The sequence below is a fragment of the Anneissia japonica genome, unplaced genomic scaffold, assembly GCF_011630105.1.
Source record: "Anneissia japonica isolate Jap-2015-1 unplaced genomic scaffold, ASM1163010v1 scaffold287782_len627234_cov183, whole genome shotgun sequence".
In the NCBI taxonomy this organism is placed as follows: domain Eukaryota; kingdom Metazoa; phylum Echinodermata; class Crinoidea; order Comatulida; family Comatulidae; genus Anneissia; species Anneissia japonica.
This window is the reverse complement of record NW_022695201.1, coordinates 89559-109562: the sequence shown is the minus strand read 5'-3', so window position 1 is coordinate 109562 and position 20004 is coordinate 89559. Positions and strand designations below refer to the sequence as shown.

General features: G+C 31.9%; 1 protein-coding gene across 3 annotated transcripts in view; it reads right to left on the bottom strand.

The window, feature by feature from the left end:
* LOC117101430 (unconventional myosin-Id-like) overlaps positions 1-20004 on the bottom strand; it is a 59428-nt gene that overhangs the window by 17473 nt on the left and 21951 nt on the right. For 2 of the 3 annotated variants that reach the window (XM_033241404.1, XM_033241403.1), the window contains exons 3-10: positions 19112-19205; positions 12099-12264; positions 11096-11245; positions 9939-9956; positions 7609-7728; positions 6487-6693; positions 4624-4766; positions 1546-1771 (exon numbers count right to left, since the gene is read on the bottom strand). In XM_033241404.1, the coding sequence (XP_033097295.1) occupies positions 1546-1771; positions 4624-4766; positions 6487-6693; positions 7609-7728; positions 9939-9956; positions 11096-11245; positions 12099-12264; positions 19112-19205 (1124 nt within the window). The remainder of the gene's footprint in view (positions 1-1545; positions 1772-4623; positions 4767-6486; positions 6694-7608; positions 7729-9938; positions 9957-11095; positions 11246-12098; positions 12265-19111; positions 19206-20004) is intronic. The other variant, XM_033241405.1, reaches the window with a different exon arrangement.

Sequence of the window (20004 nt, the reverse complement as noted above, 5' to 3'; positions counted from 1 at the left end):
CTAAAATTTACAAGGAAAAACTAAGATACAACATCTTAATAATTACGTTAGAAACTGGGATCAATGGTTTGTCAGTGGAGGAAATGGCGTCCGGTGGCATTTTGTGTTGCCGATAGCAACGGAGTAGTAGTACGTGGTATCGTGACGTAACAGAGTAGTACTCTATAGGCATTGGCTATTATACACCAGTCTTGACCCCTTTTACACTGCAAGCAAAACTCTGGACAAAACCCGGAAATTTTACAAAACTCAAGCTAGAAACTCCCAAGTTGCGGTTAATGTGAACGCCAAAAAATATCACCCTTTTTGCAAAACAACCCGGGTTCGCTGTGTGGGGCGCATTCAGCGTTGAACAAGCCGGGTACACACCAGAGTCGCCAGTGTAAAGGAATCCCATTCCGGAGTATAGTCCTTACCTGGTGCCTATCACAGCTGTGGTCAGGTAGGCCTAAACTTTGCTGGCAAACAGGCTAGGCCAAGACACTTTTCAAATTAAACCCCCTGCGCTTTGGTATAGACTTGATAACAAACTCATGCTGATTTAATTCGCACTATTTTTAAAAAAATCTGCAGATACATGCAGCTTCTTCACGACTCAAGAACTCGAGCGAAGTGATGATCACCATAGCAACAAAAATTGATGGCAGTATTTGAACCTGCGTTCGTTGCCGGTGTAAAATGTGTGCAACTCGGGATAAACCCGGACTTTTTGTTCAATGTAAATGGAAATGTATCCGGTATTCTGGAATTAACACCTTGGCAGTGTAAAAGGGGTATTAAAAAAATTATAATTCCTAGTTGTTGTATTAATCCAATCCATACATACAATAACATCCAATTAGAATTAGGAATTTGTTTGAGACTGGTGTAACAATAGCCAATGTCTTTCATATTGTATAAGAGTGCAAATAATCATTATAATGTGATTCTAATTTAATAATACCATTTCTAGTGTCAGCTACAATTCTATCAAAGCTAATGAAATTCTTTAAATTCCAAGTCAACATTTATAGCATCTAATCAACAATGCCTTATAAAAATGAATAAGACTGTTATGCATATTCATTTACAGCATCAACGTCAGCAGAGTTATATAGTCAAAACTCTTGAATTTGATGGCAAGAATATGAATGACCATCCACACACAACTCTAAAACAAAATTGTAGCTTTAAATATACATATATAAAAATAACTACTTATATATTCTGAGGTATTGCCTGGTGAAATGATGTTGTCATTTAGATTATATATATTGGCTGGCTTGATGCCAGAGTATTCAAAGTATTGAATAAATTTTTTATGATACAGATTACAAATGAAGAACAGCAATGATGAAGTGTGGGTGGCTTGGCAATAACTACTTCTATTTCCATGTTCCTTTGCTCAAGCTCAGCAAAATCCAAGGTTTTATTCAGCCAAAAACAAGCCCAACACTTAGGACTTGTTTAAATATTATTAAGGATATCATATTATTAAATTCTGCTTGAATACTGGTATAAGATCCACAATAATTACATATGTAATATAAAAGAACAGGAAATTACCTCATCAGTGACTTTGCCAACATTTAGACAAGCTTCGTCTAGGATGGCAATAACTCCCTTGTGGTTCTCTTCGACTAGATCACAGATGATCCGGTTGTTAAAATACTCGATTGCCTGCCATTGTATCCCTTCCCGCTGATACTCTTCTTGCTCCTGCTTCAAAACCAACTCAATGAAAAGTTGCTGAAGCTTCTCGTTACAGTAATTAATACAGAACTGCTCAAAACTAAAGAAAAACACAGAAAAAACTAAACAAATCTATACTACTATATGTTTGGTGAAAAGGCAAAAAATCCTTAATATGAAAAAATCAGCACTGAAGTCAGTATAAACAACAGACTAATACCTTAGACATAAAATGAATTCAATTTTCTATTCATACCTATTTAAAAATTACCCAAATTAGTACTGGTACGAATATGGGTATTTATATTGCGCCTTTTCTTTGCGATTATACAGCGCACGCCAAATCTCATAGTTCAGATAAAAACTCAAAGCAGCATGTAATGCAGTACAGCATTAAACAGAAATCATGAGTGCCACTCTTGTCAACACAATTAACAAAAGCAAAATTCAACATGTACTACAGACACAACAATCAGAAAACAATAATTGGAAGTACAAACAAAACATACAAAGCATAAGGAAATAAAATGGTCTTTGGCAGTTAAACCAAATATTAAACATAACTCAGAAGCTAGCTGCCTCTCAGATCAATATATAGAAAAAAGCTGCAAAAGTATATAATTTAAGAGAGAGTACTTAAGCCACTCTTTCAGGCTTTTAAAACTTGAAAATAATAATGCAATGTTTACAGTTCCGCATATTGTCTTTTCTATCTACAATTGAAAGATTCTTTAAATATCAAAATATTACTGGTATACATATGAGGCATGCCATCCCAAAACCAGCATACTGTCAATAAATGTTAAGTATATTAGCATAAAAATGTTGCAGTATTGTATACTTTAGTACAGAAAAGCTGTAAATACTTTTACTCATAACTTTGGCGTAAGTCGATTCCAGTAAAATAACCTATCATTTTAAAGCATATAATGTGGAGGATATGGAATTATTAAAAACTCAATTTTCTTGTTTTAGTCACTGATGCTGTTTTTTGCATGGCAAGCTCCATTAGCAACGAACCCAATAAGCTGCCTAATCACATAATAGAGCCATTATTTCTATTAATGTCTTCCACATAATGATAATAATGTGTTATTCATTAAAGAAATTAATGAAAATTATTGGCTATCAATAAATTTAATTGTAGTTTTAATTTGTTCATGTTTATTTTAATTATTAAGGATGTTCATAAACAACAATCTATAAATAAAATAATGTGCAGGTAAACCTTGAAAACTACTATAATAAAACAAGGCAATTCAAAAAAAGGACGCACATCTCAGGACATCAAAGGTTATAACTCTGGCATCGACAGTCTATGCGCCGCACACCCCTACACGCTGATTGTCACAAAAACCATAGCAACCAAACCATAAAACTGTCAGCGTGTGACAAATTACCCATGCGCATGTTACGCTATGTTCTCACACAGCTGCTAAGGGTTTAGCAGGATCCAGATCCTGCTAACCGTTAGCTGCCGTGCGTCCATGTGAGAAAATCCCGATCCGGATACCAACAATATGATGATCGAATCACTGGCCAATAAGAAACTGGAAATTGTAAAGGCGTACGTGTGATTGGTTGATGATAGAAACGCTCTCAACTTGCTAACCGATAGCGCTTGCTAACCGTTAGCGGTATCCGGACACCACTAATGGTCAGCGCTAACTGATCGGGCATTCTCACGCAGGTGCTAACGGTTAGCTCCCAATCCGGATACTAGGGCTCTCTCATGAGAACCAGGCTATAGTTGCCATGATAATTGTGCGTCGTTCTGTGGTTACAAAGGCCTAATGAATTTTTACATAACATTAGAGTGAAATTATTCGTTATTTCAGCATCAATTTTACTGATGAGGTGATGTCTGATGGTTCATGAGACTTGCTTCGCAGGAAAGATAAATAGATTTTTTTATCTACTCAAATGTTTGTTTGGTGTACCTTAGTCCAACATTTTCAAAATGAAAGTTTAATGTTATATAAGAACATGAATTTTTATAAAAATTGTAAATTTTCACGAATTAAATTATAGTTTACAGAATCACTTAACAAGCACGTGGTCAAAAGAAATCAGATGTAACAGATATTGTGAAGTACCCAAAATTAATAAAATAGTAACACCATAAAACGTATGGCACGCATAGACTAATAACTGACGGCTGCACTTTCAGCTAGTATCGGATTGTCGATGCCACAGCAAAGATCAAAGGACTGTATGTACGCACTATGTTTGCGGGGGAAATGTGCGTCCTTTTGTTGAATTCTCTTTGATTAAAAATAGGTTCCTGTAGGAGCATGAATATACTGCAGTATTCTAAGTAACTAGTCAAGATATACTCTAAACATTGTCCATTAGAAGCAATTGGTGTCAAATGTAGGTCCAATTACCAACTCTCAAATAAGTTAGATGGATAGTTGGAACGCATACTTGTGATGAACCAATAACACATTCCATTTTACAGGGGAATTTGACTACCCAAGTATAGAGTATATCTGCGCAACCGCAGTATACTCAAAAAGTAAGATAAGAACCAGTTTTTCTTTTTATTTACCAATGGATATTATTGGATTATAAAAGAAGTAGATTAGTTTACTGACAAATTATTAATACTGTTTATAATGAAGAAAAATATTATGACCATGTAAGTGATTCATTTCACGTGGGCGAACACACTGCAGCAGTGCATAAGATTCATCCATAATAATAGAAAAAAAAATGTAGTCTGTCAAAGTATCTACAATATTGATGTACATGTTTTGAACACAATGTATTGACTGATGATCGAAATTAAAAGCAGTACTCAAGATTTCCCAAGTCGAAATTAAGATAAAATATTTCATTTAATCCAATAATAGTATCGACAAAAAAATATTTTTGTATTCATCAGTGGATCTAAAGATGTACTTAATGTCAACATTGGCAGACAGATTAAAAAAAATTATAGAAGCTTACCTGTTGTTATCAAAGATTTCAAAGCCATAGATGTCAAGTACACCGATAAGTGTGCTCTTTCCGTACTTTATATTTGATCCTTTCACCTCAATAGCTTCGTTGACCTTGCTTACAATCCAGCTGAACAGACGGTCATATATGGCCTGTGTATTAAATAACGCACCAGCATATTGAATATATATTATAATATATTTTGACGGTCAGATAGTTATCTGCATTAAGCTAACTTGTCATATTTTCTTAATATCTTCCTTGAGGAAATCATAGAAGCGTAAGTAATGGAATTTCGATGATTACATCCAGAGTACCTCTGGTATGCCTTAGGTATAAAATCTACAAACACAGAATAACTGTTGAAAGAAAACCCTCGAATGTCAATTAAAAATGAGATAATTCAGTAAATATGCGGCTATAGAAATCTAAAAACTCCACAGTTCTAAAGGGGAATTCATTTTAAGCTCTCTCCACAATACCAATTTGTCTGACTAATATTTGTGACTTGTTCATTTATACTGTATGCATAATGATGTCATTATTAGATCCATATATGGGATTGATTTCATATTTTTCATATGAAACTCATAAATTGGGCAAAGCTGGAGACAATCTTTCCTACCAAATGATTCATCTGATTGACATTCAACTTTTAGATGTATATTTGCTATTTTCCTATTATTTTCTTTATTTCCACTTTTAATTCTAAATGCTTTAAAGTATAATTGACAAAGATAACAGTGAAATTTGATTACAAATGAAAGAATTACTGCATATTAGATGGAACAGTCCAAATCTCCAACTCAAACACTTAAGTTTACAACTTTGTAATTAGTATGAAGTATTAATGCATTGGTATAACTTATTAATATTCATTTAGGTCTGTATATATACTTGTAGTTAAGAAGGGCGAAGTTTTTTGGGGTTTTTTTCTGTTTGTACTGCAGATAGGTTGAACACCTGAAACATGTTTACCATCACATCCTTAGTTCTTTTCTTAAAGTGTGTTGTGTTTTCATCAATTTTCATCCGTTTGGGTCCATTATCAAGAACTCTAGTTTGAAAAATCTGCCTACTTGTCTACTCATGAAGTACCAGAAAATATCCTTATGCTTCATCAAAGCTGAACTGGATTATAATTTCTTTAATTTGAATTTTTGTTTTTTGTTTCATTTCATTACAAATACTATATATGGTATTAGGAGTACTTTTTAAAAAGCTGAAATTGGCAAGCATGAAACCTCTGAGACATACTGCACCATCTGTGTTGACTACTTACTCAATTTAGTTAATGTTTTAATATATATTTTTTTTTTATTTCTCAACATTGTTTAACATTTCACCATAGTATACAGTGGCAGATATAGACTTGCCACTAGTTTCCTAGTATAGCCAATTTTGGAGATTGCCACCAGGGCCGGTTTATGTCGAGAACCTTGTTATATTGTTCAACTTGGATGCGAATTAGAAAATCCAAAAAAAGTATAGTATGGAATGCCATGCAAGTAAGTAATATGGAATGCCATTGGTGCCAAAATAGATATATATTCAATAGTTTTCACTGATTAAGGCAAAATTAGGGACTGGAACCCAGTCTATATATGGCAGATCCAGTAATTTGAAATAGGGTAAATGGGATTCAGGAAAGGACTTTCAGATGGGTAGGAAGGGGGATCTATAAATCTAGATGGCTAGAAATGACACTTTCACTCTAAAGTTTGATTAGAGTAAAATTTTCAATTTTTCTCCATTTTTGAAAATAATTTTGGAAAATTTAGGGGGGGGGGGGATATGGGACGGTTGGCCCTCTTGACCTCCTTGAATCCGCCACTGGTATATCTTTAAACACCAAACTAAAGCTCTTCTAACCTTTGCAAAGGCATCTCTACCGTATTCAGCTTGCTCTGTTGTATGGCCTTTTTCCATGACCTCTCCTCTGGCAGCCACCACTCTAGAGCACAATGCTTTCTCTAGGTCATCTTGCTGGACTTGAAGCAGCTGAGTTATTGTAGATAACTCATCAGCATTCTTCACAAAACATTGTTCATTGTCTTCGCTATCAAAAGTAATCCCACCCTAAAAAAAGGTATCCTTCATTCAGATTTTGTAGCTTATTTCGATTCGTATGCGAATCAAATTCAGAACCTTCACATTACTAGTTCAATATCATAACAACTACAACACTTACCTTGCGCTTAGTAGTTGGGATGGAATTCCCCAAGTAGCAGACAGGTACTATAATGCTAATTAAAAAAGGTGTTTTTTTCACATGTATTTGGGGATGTACCGAGTACACAGTATAAATAATATCATGTACGATGAGCAAAAAAACATTCATACTGTACAGGATTAAAATACAGTATACACAAACAAGGTAAATCAGATGTATGTATGGAAAGACCGCTAGTGGTTTTGAGAAAAAAGTTAAAAAGATACACTACTTGATACTGATATGAGGATTAAGAAGTGAAGATGAACTAGAAGCCAGGAACACATGATTCAAAGGTGTGCATCTTTCTCCTTCAATCCCATTCCTGTTAATTCTACGTTTAAACCACATTGATATTGGAAACAATTATACAATGATCTTGATACAATGGCAAACTCTAAATATAAAAGCCACTGAGTATTGAACCATGTACAATAATAGGTTACAGCACTATTATTTACATTTAATTATATTAAATTTTTACAAATATATTACAAACTCAATGTGGACTATGCAATGTACCAATATCAGATCATAAAAAAAATCCATATTTTGCTGAAGGCTATTATTCCTTAAATGGAATATTGCATCAGTTATTGTACATTATCATTTTGAATTACAGAACCCACAAAAGGTTGTAGCCAGTTCTTTGTTAACAGCAGTGGCGCATCTAGGGTCCCCCCCCCCAATTTCAAGACCTCTAGATACGACACTGGTAAACAGGCATATGTTGTGAAAATGTGCAACATAATTAAATTAAATCAGTGAAATTTAATGCTTACAAGATGCAAGATAGATGCAACAGTTGACCAAACTGTGTTGCACTCATCCGGAGAAAACTGCATATCACGCATTGCTTCTTGCACAGTTTTAAAATCTTTTCTGTCATTAACAGACCCAACCTAAAATAAGGATAATTAAATATTAACAATCCATGTGCATTCATTATAAAAAATATAAAACATTAACAAGAATATAATAGAAAAATCTGTTTATTACATTAAAAGATATGAATGAAATTACAAAAACAAAACATGTGCAATTTAATATTTATATACTACATGTATATTCATTGTGTAAAATAAAAATTTAAACAGAGTATAATGGCAGATATCTGTTTATTGCATTCACTGATATGGATAAACACAAGAACATAATCCAGCTGGCTGTGTATATTAATATTTTTGCTATAATTAGCGATCCTTGAGACAGTAAAATATCAACATTATAACCAGACATTTATTATGAAGACTGCATTTGAAATAATAATAATATGCAACTCTTAGTACAAGTCTCCATCTGATTAACATCATTACCAAGTCACTGGCTCAAAACAGCTATGAAATATATACTCTGCTCCCTGGGGGAAGTTTTCCATAATGTTCTAGCTACAGTGTAGGTATCAGTGCACTGGGATTGGGACCTACCATATACTACTCTTAGGTAAGGAGAGGCAACATGAAGACCCAAATGGCCCAAGGACACAAACAAGTTGTCAAATTCAAACCAGTGACTTTCTGATTAGAAACGCCAATTAGGGACATAATCCAAGTAGGGAGAGTTTGATTGTTCCTTTCTTTGTCTTTGTCCATGGGTCCTGAAAGCATGCAAATTTTCACCCTTTTAGTGATGTACAGTATTTCTCTTTAAAAACAGCTTTTTATGCTGCTGCCAGAGAAGATGAGCACCTTTTTTGCCACCCCTGAAGGATCCATCCCTGCTTATTATAAATGGTTGGCCGGAACTAGCTGCTATTTTACAGTTTATTGGAGACAGTATACACGAAAACTTGCCAGGCTGTAATATCATCAGGATGAATCACTGGATGCATAGGTTTGACAACCACCAGTATGTTTTCTTATTATATTTTTAAGTCAAGTAATTTGTGAATCAAGGAAGCATACAGTACAACTGCTTAGAGACAACCAAGAAGCTTAATGGCACAATGACTTCAAGGAAATTGAAAGAGATTAACATCCAATAAGGATGTCATTTGCTTGAATGGAGAGCATGTAATTCGACAAATTCACTTATTTTATATTGCAAATGTACGAACTGTGGATTTTTTTTACTTTTAAAAACAGGACTTTTTTTATTCCTTGTTTCGCATACTTATTTTTTTTAAAGATCAACGGAGGGGGGTTGAATAAAAATAAAATTTTGTTTTTTTATTTAGCAAATTGTTCTGCAAAAAACATTCAGACAGAGGAGAAAATAAAAATAAAATTTTATTGGTGAATGTAAAATAGGATGGTTAAATGCTTCAAATTTATATAATTAGGAAGAAATATACATATCTTATCTTCGTTAGGAGATTTCAAGGCAGTGGAGGGCGTAATAAAAATAAAGAAAAACTTTCAGTTTTTTTCTGAAATTTCCACTTTATTGTGCCAGCGCTAATTGGCAAAAAATATAATTTTTTTTTTTTATTCGAAAATTTCTATATTTGCAGTCGGTGGGTTCATTAAACAAGGTATAAAAAAAGTCCCGCCCTATGATGAGAATCCTATTTAATGATGAAGGTGATGATGTGATAATGATGATAATATTGGCGGTGGTGATTATGATTTCATTCGAAAGCTCATACATTCTAAATGCACAGCAAATACACACATGAACTCATATACTGTAAAAGTTCATTATAGTAGTCGAGCATTCCATAATAATAAACAATGCACATACAAGCCATCATTAATAAATATTTGATAATAATGACATAATTCAATAATAGATCCACTGTTAGTTGTTTTAAAAACCAATCAATTATAAAAATATGTGCAATCAACCAAACTTGATGATTACATGTTGTTGCTATGGAAATGTTACAAACAAATGGATGCTACTGTAGGTCAAATATATAAATCAATCCAACACACACGATATAATGTATACACAAAAAAAACTGAGTATTGGTATTTATGTAAATATGTAAATGGCTGTATGTCTAAAGTTAGTATAACAATCACCGAAGGAAATAATAATCAAAACAAGATACTTATATCAACTGAAAGAAATTACAATCAAAATTGGAAAAATATATTTTTTTTTAAAAACAAACATTGAAATGAAAAGACAAGAGTAAATTAAAAAACAAAAATAAAATGAAGTTTACCATGTCTTGTTGATTGAGCTGAAATAAAAAGAAACAGAAAGGTCTACTTATACATAAAAATGTAAAAACATTTTTATATGTACGAATCAGTTTCTAGCCCATATAAAAATGTTTTTACTGTTTAAATTAAATGTATTAATAGCATTTCTGACAATTCATCCTACAGATTGTTGTACTATATCCATAACTGTGTCTATTTACCTGATAATCTAATAAAAAGGATTTTAAAAGGGGTGAAGATATTTTAGGCACATCATTCCCTAATCAGGTAGCATATTATAGCTCCTGGGTATACAGAATTATATATACACAAACAAACCACCAGCCTGACACTCGAAACCTCAACGTCTCAACTGGAAGTTAAGAAAAAAGGTTTATAGCTGCAACACCTGCCTCTGACAAATCTAAGTTTTTAATAATTACCCAAACATAATTAATACTCTCGGATACTCATTCAAATTTGTAGGGTCGTGTTTAGAGGTAAGGTATACAGATGTCTACAGAACATAATATAGTAGCATCTGTAATACAAACGACCTAAACAGATGCAGTCAGTTTGATGTAGTATCATATCATAATAATAGGAAATTGCGAACCATTAAAAACTCATCAAGAAATGTCATTTAGAGAGGGTAATGAGTATTTCTAAATTATAGCGGCAATTAAGGTATGTTAACAATTGCATAGATATTAATAGGGCTTGCGAACATATTCACAATCACAGTGACATAAATATAACACAAAAGTTGGTTCCAAATAATGCTGTGTTGAATAAGTGTTAAGAAACGTATTGCAAGTATTAAAGTATAAAATAAATGAACTGAGAGGGAATACAAATAATGTAGTTGTAAAACATTTAAATCTGTATTTTTATACATCATTTTTGTTTTCATTTAAAAAAAATGTTGAATCGTGCTATTTGGCTATGAATAGTGTTTGTTTAAATATACTAAATATTATGGTTTGTTTACATATATTAAAAAAAACCAATAATAGGTACTCAAAAAATGTAATGTATGTAATAACAGATATCATTCAATCAATCAATCAATCAATCAATCAAAGGTGCCATTCCAACAGTCATTGCTTGTTATGCCTTTTCAGTTTAATAAAAAAAAAAAAAGAAAGTTAAAAAGAAATGATATAAACTGTGATACCTTAACACTATTGCCTTGATTTACATAATGATACATTTCTGGGTTACGCTCCAATTTAAATGCAGCTAATTGTTGGTCAGTGCCACCACAAAGAAGTTGGTAGAAAGAATGGAAGTTGCGTTCACCAGCTTGCTGTCTTATAACACGTGACTAGAAAAACATAAATTTAAAATTTAGTGTTAAATATACTCCATCAGGGATTTATAAGAGTCATCACTGATATTTCTGACAGTAAAATTATTACTCTACAGTGGTATAATATTTCACTATGGGCCCGTTCCGTTCAAGCACAAAATTTATCCATGCATCTTCTGGATAATGATCTGGTACACACTTTTCCACTCATGGTTCAATTTTGACTTAAAACTTGCCGGAGGAAATTCCAGATAAGACAGGCGAGTTGTTGCAGAAGCGATAAATGACTATGATCATTTACTCGGATTAAGTGACATTTTATATAATCAAAATATGATTTAAATGTTTGAAATTATACTCCCAGGTTATTCAGTTTGTTTTTAATTTTTAAAAAATCATATTTCATAATACGTTAGTTTGATGTGTGCTTGTGTCAGGAAAATATTATAGGAGTGATGTTTTGCACTACCTGAAGTGTTATCGTACCAAATACTGAGTACGTTCCAAAATACTTGCGGTGATTTGAGTGGAAATCGAACCCACAACCTCCAGATAACTAACCTGGTATCACAACACTAGACCACCAAGCTTGGTTTGCCTAGTAACTAGTGTTAAATCTGATTTGATTTGCAAGTATTTGGCAACGTACTGAGATTCGGTACAATAAAACATTAGGTGGTCAAAATATCTTTCTTCTCATTGTGTATGTTTACAATAATTTCTTCTTCATAAACAATTTTCAAACTTCTACATATGTATCAACACCACTGAATTGCTAACAGACTTATTGTGAAAAGCACTATAAACCACATAACATTATATAGAAGGTTGTAACACATTGGTATCTGGAACTGTAAAATGCTCATACCTTTTCCAGAAGGTAGTTACTAATGTGGCCCCCAATGGGGTCACCTTTAAAGTCAAAGTTGATGTCCATGTACTTCCCAAACCGACTGGAGTTGTCATTACGAGTTGTCTTGGCATTTCCAAAGGCTTCTAACAGGGCATTTGATTGGATGAGAATGTTTTTAACTCTGAAAAAAGTGAAAAGGAATATAATTACCAAGTTAATTCTATTGAAAATTCATATGTTGTCTGCCAAATTTATACATGAAAGCAAGTAGTACGGATAGTTTGCTAGTCATCAAAATCTAAAAAAATTAAAGGATCTACTGAGAAGGGACAAGATGGAGTATCTAAAAATAGCTGAACAAATGATAGGAGTTATAGGTTTGTTGGCCACATAAATTACTATTATGAAAAAGATAAAAAGAGGAAGCAAAAAGATGGACTGCATGCTCATGGCTATAGGCAATAACCATCCCTAATCTAGTAATAATAATAATCAATCAACCACTGAATCAATTGATCGATTGATTCTTAATTTTGTATTTTTACAAATAAAACAATATGCATGTAAAACATTCATGAATGCATATAGCCTTATGAAGTAGTTGTCATAGATTTTTTTTTTGTTCAGTTATCATTACACTCCTCTTGCCGAATAGAATTTAAAAAAAAAAAAAAAGGGTTTGATAATAAAAAAAAAAATGAGATCACCTATTTTTATTATGAATAGCATTTTGTTAAATGTTAAAATGACTAGCAAATCTTCAAACAATCCAATTATTGTTTATTGTGACAAGAAACTGTTTCTTTAATTATGGCTAGCATAAACTACTTTATCACTAACATTATTTTTGTACTTAATGAAGAGAGAATGAGATTGTGAATCTTGTGAACCTTTTTAAAATTATAACTAGTGAGTCTATAAATAATAACTCAAAACCTTACAAAGTGAAACTTATGAATAAAAAACACAATAAATAGTGTGAAAACTCCTAAAAAAATACCATAAAAATTCAAATAATAATAAATCACACTCTAAAAGTCTTGGTTTTGTAAGGAAATAATTTTCATAATTGGCAATAGCAAACCTGACTGGACAGACACATTAAAATGTAACAGAATCCTCGCCTTCCCACACATTTCCCATATCGTGTACGGTACTATATTATGCCTCAACCTTTTCTAATATTTGAACTTAAATACATATTCTCTATTTATGCAATAAATTTGTGCTATATAATTCTCTTAACTAACATAACATATGATGGAAATAAATAATAAAGATTAAATAATTATATAAATAATTGACAAATGTATTTATAACTATAAATGACAAAACAAAATGTTAAATACTAATAATAACAATCTAGTAACACTGTAGTAATAATTTATAAAATAATGAAATATAAATTCAGTTCACCTTCCAATTTGAGAACCCTTTTGGGACCTGAAAATTTGGGGTGGTCTCAAGGATCGGTCTTCACATCTAGTATTTACTGTATTGAAGATTGATACTGGTTCTTCGAAAAAATAGTCTTGAATGTAACCGCTTAAATTCAAGACTCGGAATAATAGAAAAGTCTCGAATTGAAGGGTGCACTGTATAAATCACAGAAATCAAACAATAATAATAATAATTCTTTTATAACAGAGGCAGTTAAATCTTCAATGGGTAATTAGGTGCTAAATAAGTTAAGTCTGAATATGACGCTTAAGTTAAAGTGTTCATTTGTTCATTTAGAAAAAATCTTCACACGATGATATACAAAGGCATCCAGAAACAAAACAAAAAAAAAAACAGTGTAAAAAAAATTATATGGTACTTGACTACTGATTTGATGTGTTGTAAACTAGTTGTAGCATTTTAAGTGGGATATTTACAAGTAGGGTTTATATTTGAGTACAAACTTAAATATGATTTTGACCTGATTTTGGGAAAAATTATAATCCTATCTAAGTACTCATAAATATTGCGCTTGCCTTAATTTCGATCAAATTCTATTAATTATAATATTCACCAACATAATGCGTCTGCTGTCATTGAAATTTGATACTCTGTAAATTTTTATATATAAATTTAAAACCAATACAGATCTCACTCCAATTAAAGACCACTTTAGCGACCGGGGTTTAGCAGCTTTGGTCTCTAATTTAAATAAAACTAAGACAGTTGTTCATTAAATAATCGTTCCCTCATCGATTGACAATGATTTTTTACATCCTATTCACATTTTCATTTTCAATATATTGTAATAATTATTAATATACTGCCTATCTACATATAACATTTAAGTATTTACTTTCATATATTGTATGAAATCTGAACACCAATAAAAACAAGTGCACTTGCATAGATTATCCATAATAAAGTTTAAATAAATAAAATTTATTTTATGAAAAAATTATATACATTGATACTTTAATTACTTACTACTAGAACTGAACCAACAAAAATGATTTGGAAAGCAAATAATGAAAGTCTCACTTATTTTCCCCATTGACATTCTGTTTCATTATTCATGCATTAATAACATTTACTCCCTTCCCAAAACAGACAAGCCCTACCTGTATAAATACAATTAAAGAAATATGGCAACATATTTCATTTCACAAGGTTTCACCACTAATGTATATACCTATTGCGATATTAATTTATTAGTGACTCCATTCACACATCTTTGTACACTCTGAAATTTCATGTGTTATTCAATGTATTGATGTAGTGTTTCATTTTATAGTACTATAACGCTTTTAACCAAATTAATTTTAATAGCAAAACTTGTAAAATGACAATAACTGCTCAATGTAACAATATGAGCTTTTCACACAACTTTTCCCTCCATCATACTTCCTGTCTAATTCATCCCTGTATCATGCATCATTTAACAAAATTTCCAATAACAATATAAACTATAAATAATTTATATTAATAATACATAATTATTCATAATATACTATAGTTAAATTTTGATGTTTATATCTTTAAAAGTAAAAAATGTTTCTTTGTAGTATTTAAAATGTAATATTGTATTGTCCATATTTATTGTTCTATTATTATTCTGGTATTTTAGTATTCTAATTTAGGAACCGCGGCGGGAATAAGTTGTTTTTTGTACTTTTCTGTGTTTTTATCCTTGAATGCTTTTACTGTTGATTACTTTCAGAATGAATAAATAAAATAAATTATTACTTGTCATCTTTTACTTGGGTTAAATTAGACTATGAAGTCCCTCCTAGAGTAGGACTACAGTAGAGTTGTAAATGCAATTCAAACATAAATAAATTATCATCCATACTATGATATAGCATGTGTTACACATAAATCCAAATCCATTTGTTATAAGGGTTACTAGCTCAGACACAAAGTACATACATTATTCTTTAATTTTTCTGTAGGTGGGATTTCAACCGTAACTTCTAATAGTCTCGAGTAGGTTTTGTATGAAAATTATTACATCATACATTTCAATCATTAAAACATGCTTTAATGTTCAACGAGCAGCTTTTAATTTATCATATACAGAACTTGTTTATTTCTATGTATGGACACAACAGGAATTTTTCTTTTGTAATTTTAATGTTCCGATAAATACAAATTTGTAATTTTTTCATCGATTCATAAAAATATATCTCTCGGTAAAGCAAGTCTAAAAAAACATCCACCAGGTTATAATAATTGCTTTTGTATTAATAGATTTAAAGTGAAATCATAAGTCACCTTGAACCTCCTAAAATTCTTCAATGCTTGGTAAAATGTCAACATCGTAAAATATCTTCCTGTTCTTTTTTTAATAAATTGTTATCCACATCCACATTAGAATCTGTGGTTTTGCTATCTGAGCCATAAGACAGGAGAAATAAATATAGAATATATAATTTTGGGCATAAAAATACTTCCTTTAAATTAATTTTTGTATAATATAGTAGATCAAAACTTTTAAGAAGTATTGAAGAAGATAAATGTATATACAGTAGGACTGTTTCATTTAAGAATATTTCTACACAAAAACTTGACTGGAAATCAATAAGTAGATCCTGGTTTATAGTATAGTATTTAAATCCAATTTATAGTGCTTATTCAATTTCAGTTTGTACTTGTACTGACATCATCTAAGTCAATGACCAGAAATTACAAGCAGACAAAAATTTAATTTAAAATAACAACGCCTTTAGACAAAAATGCTATTGTATAAATAATACTATGACTGATAACTTATTTTATTGTGTGGGAGTTTTCTGAAATAAATATTCTTTCATGATTTTGTTTTGGTTTAAAATTGCATTCTCATGAGGTGATGTCATACTGTATAGTAGTTCATTTAATAACAAATCCATCTTTGTTTATACCTAGTTGTAAAGTCTGAATCCTGTTCTTGATCAGCTATTCTCTCAACTAAACCTTAAGTCCTGGCCAGCCAAATTGTATTTGACAAAAACATGTGACATGCCTATATATGGTCATGATGACATCACATCATGACCATATATAGGCACACTAGGACTATACATGGGTATAAAAGTTTCTTTGTCAAAGAAAATTTGATAATCAGGACAGAAGTTTACAGTACAAGGCGACAGGCAACACAACAGGTCCAGTGCCATATTACCTTTGCCTTTAGTTAAGGCAATTTGTAGTTTGAACTGTGCATGCTCCTATCAAGGTCCTTCGACATAAACACATACACACAACATAGGCTTATGTCGACTGACCTTGAATACAAGCATTCACAGCTTCAACCATGAATAGAGAGTTTCGGCGATGGGCGTTCACATGACCTAACTTGGATGTTGGATATAAACAACTGACTGGCACAGTGGTGCTATACATGGCGATTGCTATTGCATTGTCCTTTGTTATTACTGTAAAGATCATCATAATTCCTAGTAAATTACACCAAATTGCTTGGAAATTAAACTTGAAAATTTTGCCTTAATGTTTTGTTAATGCTGTAAGAATACTGGCTGCAAACATTGAGATTTTTCAAGAAAGGTAATAGGCCTACAGTAGGCCCTAGCACATCTACAGCATAGTTAGGTATGCATGATGATCTTCGACCCATGAATATGCTGCAATATTAGGGCTAGCTACAGTTTACGAAGGATCACTTAAATTTCAAAGCATACAATCCTAGGAGAATGCTAAGATAAATAAACACTATTTAGAACAATCGTATTGCCTTTCCTAGCCATTTATTTCTCACGTTAATAGTGAGTGGTTGTTTTCGCAACCATAACATTATCTTTTTCTATACTATCGCGCTGTAATGTTTTTCATGTATACCCCAGTTATGTCACATGACCACCTGTAAACAAACATCGCCGAATCCGTCTATTGGCTTACAGTATTGCTTGTTTCAATCAATAACACAAATTTTAATTTCAGTTGCATTTTGGGCAGACAATAAAAAGTAAATCCTTGGTGAGCCGCTAGGGCTCATAAGGCTGGGACTTATCCCGAGTTTCTGTAACATGAAGCAGATGAGAGTGTAATACTCCTCCGGCAGACAATAAAAACTACCATTAATATAATTTAAATATTAATAAAGTATGTTGGGTCTTGTATCTTTCCAATATACTTTCTAAAATTCATTATTTTTCTTCCTCTTATTTAACCTACTTTGAATTCAAAACTACTAACCAAGAGAGCAACGATGAAGAGTAGTAAAATACTTCAAATATCAAACATACCAATCAGCAATGAATAGTATTTCTCAATAAGAAAATGAGAATTCCCTCTTGACAAAAAAAAGACCCCTTGAATCTGAACATAAGATTTCATTGTCTAAATGCAATCACTTGAAAACAAATCTGTTGGGCACTCAAGGAGGACACAATGGCATGTATTTCAATACTTGGAGTAGACCTATATATTATACTTTCTTATCAAGAAGGACAAGTACCTAACTCTGGTACAACTCCAAGAATATGAAATCAAAAATAGACTACACAATGTACTACAGTCATTCCTGCAAGATAAAAGGCAGATTCTCTAAATGGCAGCCAAATAATTTAAACCCTGGTCGCCAATGATTGCAGCATCATTACAGTAACTAGATGCATATAGGCCCTACTGTAGTTCATGCCCGAATGAAATGGGACCTTCCCCTTGAAATTCATTTTTGCTTTCACTGATTTATGAAAGCACTTTCCTTACTATAACTTATTAAACATGCTTCTAAAAATGAATGAACAAAAAAAAAAACATGAAAGCAAGAACTGAAAGTGCACAATATTTTCAGCCTTCTAGATGAGAGATAAAAATAGGCTCCAGGCCAGATGGTGTGTCTACCTTATACTTGTACTATATTATGATAGTAAATCCTCCAATTATTGCAGACTTCTCAAGTTCTATAGAACGTTCATAGTTGCTATGAAAATTTTGCCTAATTATGGACGTTTACGGAAATAAACAAAGACACTACGGAAATTTATCTATACTCTAGACCCAGAAATATATAGGTTTGCACATTGTTGAAAGTCCAAGAGAATGATTTTTCATCAGGACCATTGGCTACATACATTGTCCCTATGAGACCCTAGACTTCTGACCTGTCAGGTGCTAAGGAATATTTTCATTTGCTATGGAAACTAGAAGACATGGTTACGGAAATGTATTTTACGAACTTGAGAAGTCTGTTAATGTACCTCAAAAAGTAATACCACAATCAAGAGGGCATATCTCAGAAGACAGTAAAAGGTGTATCAAACACATGCTGCATCTCTATGATGCATGTTTGAGTTTCAAACACAATTTTGTTTGAGTTTCGAACTCTCTATTTGATTTCTTATAGGGCGCCCCTAACTTGTGGTAGTAGTACCCATCATGCACCTCCATTGGATTTACTCGCTCAGGGTTAACTGCCAGACAACAACATAATGTCTATGCCCCCGAGGGGGCAGTACACAAAAACTGGTTAAAGTATATATTTTTTTAAATATTGAGCTTGGGAGATACAGTAGCACATCTACAGCACAGTATGCTTGCTATTCAAGATTTGAATGGCCCATTGGGACATGACAAACACTATTTACCTGTTGATTTCGTCCTGGCCACTTGCATGGGTAATGGCTGCCATATACCTCATTATCACTTTTGATGCCTCAGTCTTACCAGCACCACTCTCACCTAGAAAAAAAATCAAGAATAAATATTAACAAATAATATAATTAAATACAATAATAATAAACAAATGAAAATATAATATCAATAATGTTAACCATCATATATTGCGCCCATGATATAAATTTACATTGCCACCAAATCTTTTGTATAGGAACCTTGTTCTTAATTGGCCTCGTCCTCCTCCCATATTTGAAGAAATAAATATATTTGAAATTATATTATTATAATTATTATTATTATTATTATTAGATCATATTATTATTATTATTACCATATTATTATTATTAGCATTATTATTATTATTATTATTATTATTATTATGTGAAATTGTCCCCTTAATAGTGGATTTTTGGCAGGTTTTCATACAACAATGACATTACAGTTATTAACAACATGTACAGTCATTATAATTATATTTTTATTGACAAAAAAAATTAGAACTATTTATAGCAATAATTTGCTAATTTGAAAATATAATTCATTATAATATGATGTAATAAAACAATAATTTATATGTTCCCAATATTATTTCATGATGCAATGTTTTTTATTGGTACTATTAAGCTTTCTATTGGATGTATGTAGCATGAAAATATTAACGACTTAAAAATGAAGGTGCATGTTTGGTATGGATAGAATCCAACTGTGCATGAAAGTACATGAAAAACAAAGAAAGGAATATCAGGAATGAGGGTGCATGTTTCATTTCATTTATTTTGCCTTTTTTTTTTTTTTAACATAACAATACAGTAAAATATTCAGAAAATTCGAAAAGGTAATCCATGTTTCCCCCAAGAGCCGG